Genomic DNA, 8,824 nt, shown 5'->3' with positions numbered 1-8,824 from the left:
TCCTGATTAAAAACACCACATTTTATGTTTTCTTTCTTCTGATGCTTCACCAAAGAGCTCTGTTTTTTTGACTCAACAAACCCTCTTGTCTTGTTGTTCCAGAAAACTGTCAGGTTCATGTATTGAAGTGGTGCTGAAAATGATCCACCCCTCTGCAGATAGAGCCCGTCTGATGTGGGGTGTTTGAGACCGAGGAGGATTTCATAGGTGACCGATATGGTGGCCGATACATTGAATGTTTGAGCTAGAATGAAATTATGTGACCAAACAAATAACTTCATCAAAGAATATTATAATACATTGACAATGCAATACACTTAATGGATAAAAGATTCTAGAAATTAACCAAAAGAATAAAAGAAAACTAAAATAGCTAAATAAACATCACGTTCAGTATCAGTCAATTGCTTACCATTTAAATAAAGAATAAATAACAATTTCACAATAACCCCAAGCATTGTTTTCTGCGTATTATGTTCTGAAGGTTTGCATGTTGGAAATCCTGCGCAGTGATGCAGATTCTGAGACCGATATCAGCCAATAATATCAGCTCTATTTGTCAATTATTTTCTCAATTCATATTTTTTTCCCTGATGGAATTAAAAGAAGAGGTGGAAAATGGCCTCAAAAGCTTCTCAATTTGATATTAAATATTATTTTATTTACTGTCATATATAATACAAATCCTGATATTTGAGAAGTTTGAACTTACTAATTTCTGGCATTTTTACTTGAAAAATGACTTTTTATTATTATCAAAATAGTTGCAGATTCATTTTCTGTTGAGGATTGACGACTAACCAATCAATCGTTTCAGCTCTAGTAAAATACTGTAAGTTATGTGTTTTGAATGTGCAATCTTTCTGGCAAATATTTCTTAAATATTAAGTTATTTATACCGTATTCAAATTGTTGAAGGCAGAATAGGTTTGATTAAATACTACTGAACCAAAAACCTATTTAAGATTAAATTAATTTGAGTTTTTATATCTAAATTGAAGAATCATTCTTTATTGAAGATAAAGAATGATGACTAATCAATCATAAACAATTACACCATTTTTTTATTTGATTAATTTTTTATTTTACTTCGGATATGTGAGAAAAGAAGAGAATAGAAATTTAAAAAAAAGAACTTTTTTTGTGAATACATAAACCAAACAAAGTAATGAACCAATTAAATAGATAACTGAGAGTTTACACGAGGGGTATTTTTCTCTTCTTTCAACAGTTAATCTAAAGGACTTTACCTGAGAGGAGAGAATCAGTGAGAGGATGATTTTGAAGTGTAGAAGCCACACTGTTTATATTCAATAAACACATGATGCGATGTTGAGGCCAGGCAGGATGATAATATTTCTTTCCCGAAAATCTAAACTGTCTTTGTGGGATTGCAGCCGGTAGCTCAGGATGAGTCACAGTCGAGTGGAGATGAAGTCATGTGAGCAGCCGGACGTAGATGATGAGGTGTTTCCACGGTGGGGATCTGATGTTTATGGCATATGGATGATTAGTGCGTCTCCCTCGTGTGCTCCACTATTAAGCTTTATGTTTGTGGCAGTGATTCAGGGGGGAAATGTCTGAAGAGAAAATAGCAGCAAGCGAGTCGGGGGCCAGTGAAGTTAGCTAATCCACATCAGCTCCTGAGTTCAGGGTCATAAAAAAGAAAAAGAAAAAGTGAGTTTTCAAAGAGGCTGAGGAGAACACTTTAAGAAACTTTCACAAATTTCCTGACTGCCCTACATTATTTATGCCTGCCTTTCCAAGTTTCCACTCCAGGACTGGAGGTCTTTTCCCTCAGAGAATAAACACAGTGAGCCCATGGCATGCTCTGCTCTGACTGCTGAACTTTATTTGGTCTGTCTGTACCTGTTAAGCTTATTCTGCACTGATTTAGAAGTAAAACAGCAGCTCAAGTTCCAGTGTAGTCTGAAAGAGAAGTTAGCCTTTGCGCATCCCGGGTGCGCCTCTAGTTAGTTGTGTTTAGTTATTGTTTTAGTTGCTGCATGAATTGAAAAAGAAAACAGGTTTATTGCCGATAAGGTATTCACATACAAGGGATTTACCCTGTTGTTTTGATGAATGCTGAGTCATCATGACTTTTTCAACTTACTATACTATGACTTTTTTTAAGCCTCCTGCGGTCATCAGGTCTCTTCCGTGCGAGTGGATGTTATGAAGGCTTTTGCCTCGATGACCGAAGGGAGCTTTTTCCTCCCTTCATCCTTCATCCTTCATCCCGATGACAAGATCAACAGGGTATAGCAACGCGGGTCTGAAGCCCAGGTTATGTACCTCCTACATCACCTCTCTGTATTTCTGACGTTGTTCCACCACCTCCTGCACGTAGTCCTCATAGATGGCAATGGGGGACCTTTGTACTGTAGTTGGCCTCTCTTGGCGTGGGCTTCAACTGGTACCTTTGCAGCCTGATAATGAATGGACGGGCTCTCTGCCCTGGCTTCGGCTTCTACGGTAGTGTGCGGTGAGCCCTGTCACATTCTGGGGGTGATTCCAGAAAGCATCCTAATGACTCGGATATTTATCTCTAGCCAGCAGCTTAGCGTTGCTCTCTGCTAGCATGGCACAGAGGAGGCCTCCAATGTCGACAAATGCTCATCTTGTAAATTTGCATTTACCTCGAGGGAGCCTATCTTCTGAGCGTGGTCAGACGCTGTGGCGTGGACGTGGTCCAGCTTTGCTTTGAGCATTGAAATGGAGGCTTTGAGATCGACGGAGAGGGCTTTGAACTCTGCGGAGATGGCTGTACGGTGCTCTGCCCAGAGGTGAGCAATAGCCGCCATGTTAATCTGGCCGACTGCCTCGTCTGCCGTGCTAATCTTTGCCCCTGGTCTTTTACAGTCTGTCCGGTGGCATATGTCAACATTTAGGTGGTGTATCCGTCTAACAAGACGAATATTACTATGGTTGTGACTATCGGGGTCTGAAACGTCAAATGATCAAAAGTTGCGGGAGCAAGACTCGTGTCTACTCCATCTCAGCCAAATAGGACTTTTTTGGACACCAAAAACACACTAGGACTTTTCCTATGCCATGACTGTTTTAGACAGGCCATCCTTTGACTTTGGAATTTTTTGGAATCTAATTCAACTTATTTTGACTTCTTTTGACATATATACCGTAATTTCCGGACTATAAGCCGCTACTTTTTCCCCTCGTTCTGGTCCCCGAGGCTTATACAACGGTGCGGCTTTTCTACAGCTTACGGTAACCAGGGGCGCGCACTACCGAGGATGCGCGAGACCGAGGCAGACATCTGGCGCCAGGTAACGAGAGCAAAACAAAGAGTAGGAGAGCGTCAGCGACAGTTTGCGCGAAGGAAGTGTTCATGCAAACACCCTCAACATGGAAAACAAACGGAGAAGTGCATATGATGCTGCTTTTAAGTTAAAGGCAATCGATCTGGCTGTCAAAGAAGGAAATAGAGCTGCTGCACGTACCTGGCTGGTTATTTTGATAACGTAAACGGCCGCGGGACTGCACTTTTACTGCCGTGTTACAGGCGAGCACTTTGTATTACTTTGCACCGTTGTATTATTTGTACTCTGCACGAATGCTGTTCGCCATGTCAGAGATGTGAAAGTTTGATTGAATGATTGAAAGATTTATTGTTAATAAATGGGACGCTTTGCGTTCCCAAACAGTCATCTCTGTCCCGACAATCCCCTCCGTGGTAGCAGGAACCCCTATATACTACGGTAATTACACATCAAAACGCCTGCGGTTTATAGTCGGGTGCGGCTAATATATGGAGCAATCTGTATTTTCCCCTAAATTTAGCTGGTGCGGCTTATAGTCAGGTGCGCTTTATAGTCCAGAAATTACGGTACCATGACTTTTTACTACATACTATACTGTGACTTTTTTCAACATGCTATACTATGACTTTTTATGACTTTTTTTCAACATACTAAATAGTTAATAATAGTCAAAGTATAGCATGTAGAAAAACCTCAAACAGCCATCGTATAGAATGTTGCATAATTCATAGTATAGCATGTTATAACAATGTTCTTTATGACATACTACTACATATTTATATACATTTGGAGTGAGTGTGCAGCTAAAACTCACAAAAGCAGGCAGGTGTAAATTTTCAGTAGTTTTATTGAAAAATGCCTCTTCTGTTTTCAGAAATAAATAAGAAAATAAGGCTGTGGAATTCACAATCTGCAGTTCAAACATGAAGCAGCAATACCACTTCCATAGTCTTGCACGCAGGTTTTCGAATGCATTCGATACTGAGAGAATGACGAGAATGACAACAACTATATTCTGGTTAAAACAAAATGAACTGTAACAAAAAAAACATGTACTAAATATACACCACAGACATGCAATTCCACCTTTTTGTTAAAATTAGCTGTGACGGAATAAAAGGAAAACTGATAAATATTAAGTCTAGAGATACAAAATGATAGCTGTGTTTAACTGCCATAATGAAACCGCCCTTTGTTAAAAGACAACACTGATTGATGAAGGATTATATTTAACGTGCTGATGAACTGTGAACAAACATTTTCTGTCTTCTTTCTTTGACTTTGTTACAATGAGTGCACTGTTCAACACTGCGAGTTAATACAAACTGGATGCATTTATATTACAAGCAAAAGACACAAGTGGAAAAAAAAGAAAGATCACAGGTTTGTTTTGTTTTCTCATGGACTCTTAACATTTTTTTTCTTCCATCTTTTTTAAACATTCATGCTCAAACTCCCTCCCCTCAGTCCACACCCTTCACCTGCCACAAAAATGAATATTCACATACGTTTGAAGGCATTTAAAGGTATTTCCCAATAAAGTCGAGGTGTCAAACCCCCTTTTTTTGGCGTGTGTGTATAATGTGCATAAATCCAAACAACAAACACAGGTTGAACAAGAAAAAAAACAGAAAAAAGAGAACATGGCTGCTCTTATGATGTTAGTCTGTCGGATGCCTTTCTTGATAGTGATCTCTTTCGACGTTGGTTTTGCGACAGCTCGTCCTCCTCCTCGGGGTCTGGGACTACTCGGGTGTCGGGTTCAGGTGGATATTGGCCTGATCGGAGATAGTGTTTGGGGCCAGTTGAGCACAAGTTTCTCACTTTGTCTCAACATACACATAAAGGACATTTTTCTATGTGATTGCTGGCTGACGCACTGATCCAGATGGTTAGTAAAGAGCAGGGGCGTGTCCACTGTGGGGTTGGGGTTGTGATACAGCAGGAGGTGTTACAGTACAAGTGAAGCCCTTTTTTAGCTTTCTGCTAAAACAGGAAGAAGCAATGTTTGTGGACTGCAGCTGGAGAACCTACCAATCAGAGTTAACCTTGTTTTGAAAATCATTGTTCATTTATCTGTATTTTGAACCATTTAACCAGCAGACTGTTGCACCAGCTGTGTGTAAATTTAAACAAGCAAAAACATTCATTGCCATTCTGTGGGTTTACTTTTGCTTTCTTTATTATGCCCTCAAACAGAATATGTTTGAGAGCAAATCTTTCCACAAAATCCAATATTTGCTGTTAAGCTGAATGTAAGACCCGTCTCTACATCCCTAATATTAGAAGTACTGTGCTCAGCCCTTTGCAGCTGGTAAAGTTGGAGCTTATTTGAACTTTTAGACACTGCTGTGTGGTTTAATCTAAAATAATACATCAATTATCAGCCTAGTTCGACTATATTTTGTATCAAGTACTTGAACACTCGGATTAAATGATTATAATTATTATTAGAGTCATAAGAATCAGATCCAATGTAGGTTTTTGACATGTAAGGGTTAATGCCCGACGAGGTTTCCGATATCAGGTATTAATGGATTCATCAGGAGTCTAGTGGCTTTGAAGAGAGCTTAAAACGTCAAGTTAAAGCTTTGAAAATGTTTAAAATATAGCATAGACTTAAACACTTAATTTCTGTCACTGGTTTGTCTCTTGTTTGTCTTTCTCACGATCAAATCTCTCTATAAAAATATTTAATCAGGGTTTTTATGAAACTAACAAGAAAGAACACAGAAGTTATTTTTGCAACAGGCTGCATGTTATAATGATAAAGTACAGTCATACAGTATAGGAAATACCAAATTGAGATGAGTGGGTGGGGATCAGGGTGAACACGCCCCTGCTCAACATCTGAGTGCCGTTCCATTCTCCCTTTTTATTGATGTTAGAAGTTCAGGTGTTAGTCACTCAAGTCACTCCTTTCCTCCACAACATTCATTTACAAAATAAAACAACAGTTTCTACATTAAAGTCAAACTCTTCTACCACCGGCCTGGAGACCCTTCTTTGGGATTGCATTGGTAGTATTTTATATAACATACAGATACAGTATAGCTGGTTTGGCTGAACAAAAAAAAAAGGAACCATTGAGTGGAAAATCTAAATGTCCAGGGTGACGTGCAGAAGTGATTAAGTATAAAACAAACAAGGGCAGGGAAATAAAAATCATTTAAAAAAGAGGCTTTGTTTGCATTCAGCAAGCAGGAGGATGTGGATTTGCAAGGCACAAGCTTTCAAACTACAGATGTTAAAAACTACATTTAGTGGACTTGATCCAAACATCATTTACAAGGCACAAATTAGTTTATTTACACGTCACCTCGAGACTAACGCTGTTAACAGAGTTGCTGCTGCTGCTGTTGCTTGTGATGCTGCACAGGTTTCTCTGTTACAAATCCACCTTTGTTAGTATTTGTTGTTGTTGTTGTTTGGTGCATGCTCCTCCACTGAACACAGCGTTTCTTTGTTTGGTTCTTTGGCTTCAAGATGCAAACAGGCCACTAAACGGTTCGGTGCCATCACCGCCGCCGCTGCTGCGAGTCGTTGTTAGTTCCCATCTTTGTTGTTGTGAGTTTGTTAATGGTTTTCCTTCTGCAGTTATCCTTTAAACAGCTCTAGAGCGTGTGAGCAAGTGTTTCAGTTACAGGACTTTTGTTTGTTCAGGAAGTCATTGAAAGCAGCACAGCGGATAGAAAGTCTACTACTGTGAACCTGAAACAGGCCAAAGAGGAAGGAAGGTGTCAGTTTGGTGAAAAGAGCAGAATCAATGTAATGTAATGATTAGTGACTTTTCACACATGCATTAACCCTCAAGAAGAAGCACTCCAAAATTTAGGGACATCCTTGTTCTCTGTCTTATTGCTGAGAGGGTTAAACTAATAATACACCATATATATTTTGAATAATAATCTGAATCTGCAAAGAAAGTAAAAATGTCAGCTCTACATTAGAGATGAGCATTTTAACTAATTTCCATATTCAAGTACTCCCAAAAAAGGTTTCAATGACATCTTGACTGAATGTAATAAAGTTTAATTCATGTTACTTAATTTTATTCTAATGAAATAGCTGCAGAGTTTCCCACAGAATTAGATTCTATTTGTGGACGCAGATGACCGGAAGGAAGTTAGCCGCTTGTCACGCTCCTGTGACAGTGTAGGAAAGAACGTTGCTATTTCCTGAAGATTGACAACTTTGTTTGGTTCATTTAATTTCCTTTGACCAGTAAAGCACAGGGGAGATTAGCTAGCTAACTAACGTGCTAACTGACAATTAGATTAATTGACAGTAGCTAAAGTTATGTGGCGAACTCAATCGCGGGGCAGCCCAGTGCTCTTATCTGTGGTCAAAACACAACCATACTAAAAATAACTTTATTGTACGCATTAGCTCGGTTGCTACATGAGCAGAAGAAGTGAGTACTCGATCTGTTAATGGATCCAAATTGAGTAGTGAAGCCAATGACTATTAATAACTATAGTGGAGAAGAAGTATAAATAGAAATACTGAAATGCAAGTTCAGTATCTACTGTCACATTTTAGCTGATAGCAAAGATATCAGACGGCTTAAAAGTTCTTGGAAGGTTTCCTTTCCCTTTCTTTTTGATGGAGGCTAGCAGTTTCCCCCCGGCTTCCAGTCTTTGTGCTAAGCTAAAGGCTAAACACATCCTGCACCTGCTGTCTCTGCCCTGCACTTGTGTGCTCATTGAACTCAGAGGGGAGACTGAGAATAAGTGAATGTCTCAAAATGTCAGAGTGTTCCTTTACAGTTTCAAGACTGGAATTATTAGATGTTATTTTTTTTAAATACCAGGCTAGTGCGACCCGAGCAGCTCTCGATACATACCTCCGTATCCCTGCCCGTTGTATGGAATACCGACACACTGAGAAGAGTCACAGTATCCAGGAGGTCCAGGTGGCCCACGGACTCCGGCGTATCCTGGACGTCCTGGGGGACCACGAGGTCCAGCAGAGCCTGGGGGGCCTGTGGATCCTGTCCTGCTTTCTCCTTGTGGACCTGAAGGGACAATAGAGCGTTAATTGTCACGTTAACTAGGCTGACTTCTGCACGGCTTTGTTGCTGAACTTGGACAAAAATAATCCATGATGAATGTTCTTCATGACCAAATGTATATTCCTTTTAAATGTTAAGAATGATGCTGAAAGTCTTGCAAGATGGCTGACCTTAGGTGTTGACCTTAAACGGTTGAGGTTAGATGGTTAAAGTTAGTTGTCACAATCCACAGTGCGATGAAATTTTATGTGAATATTTTCAAGTAGTGTGGTAATCAGTCTGAGTCTACAGTGTGAACATGATGGCAACGCAGTCTATACTCCAGCCGAGCGCTAGCAAACCAACGTGCCTTTTAATCCTTGAATCTGTCCCACTGTGAAATAATAAAGCTCGAGTTCACAGCTGCAACCACCGCCTCGCTGTTTAGTTCTTCAGCTCTGTTAACCCCGACCAATGGACGCACAAGACCAGCTTGCTCCCAACTACGGTTTGTAGCGTGGAAGCTGTAAAGAGAACATGCTGCTGTCCG

General features: G+C 39.9%; 1 protein-coding gene across 1 annotated transcript in view; it reads right to left on the bottom strand.

The window, feature by feature from the left end:
- Nucleotides 1–4,110: 4,110 nt before the first annotated feature.
- The window catches only part of col12a1b (collagen, type XII, alpha 1b), a 149,133-nt gene continuing 144,419 nt past the window's right edge, over nt 4,111–8,824 (bottom strand). Inside the window, 2 exon segments of the mRNA XM_083934198.1 lie at nt 4,111–5,059; nt 8,128–8,298. Coding sequence (XP_083790324.1) covers nt 4,935–5,059; nt 8,128–8,298 — 296 coding nt within the window. The 3' untranslated portion in view covers nt 4,111–4,934.

The sequence above is a fragment of the Echiichthys vipera genome (assembly GCF_963691815.1).
Source record: "Echiichthys vipera genome assembly, chromosome: 19".
Taxonomy (NCBI): Eukaryota; Metazoa; Chordata; class Actinopteri; order Perciformes; family Trachinidae; genus Echiichthys; species Echiichthys vipera.
Note: the sequence above shows the minus strand (reverse complement) of the source record. Positions and strands in the feature narration are given on the sequence as shown.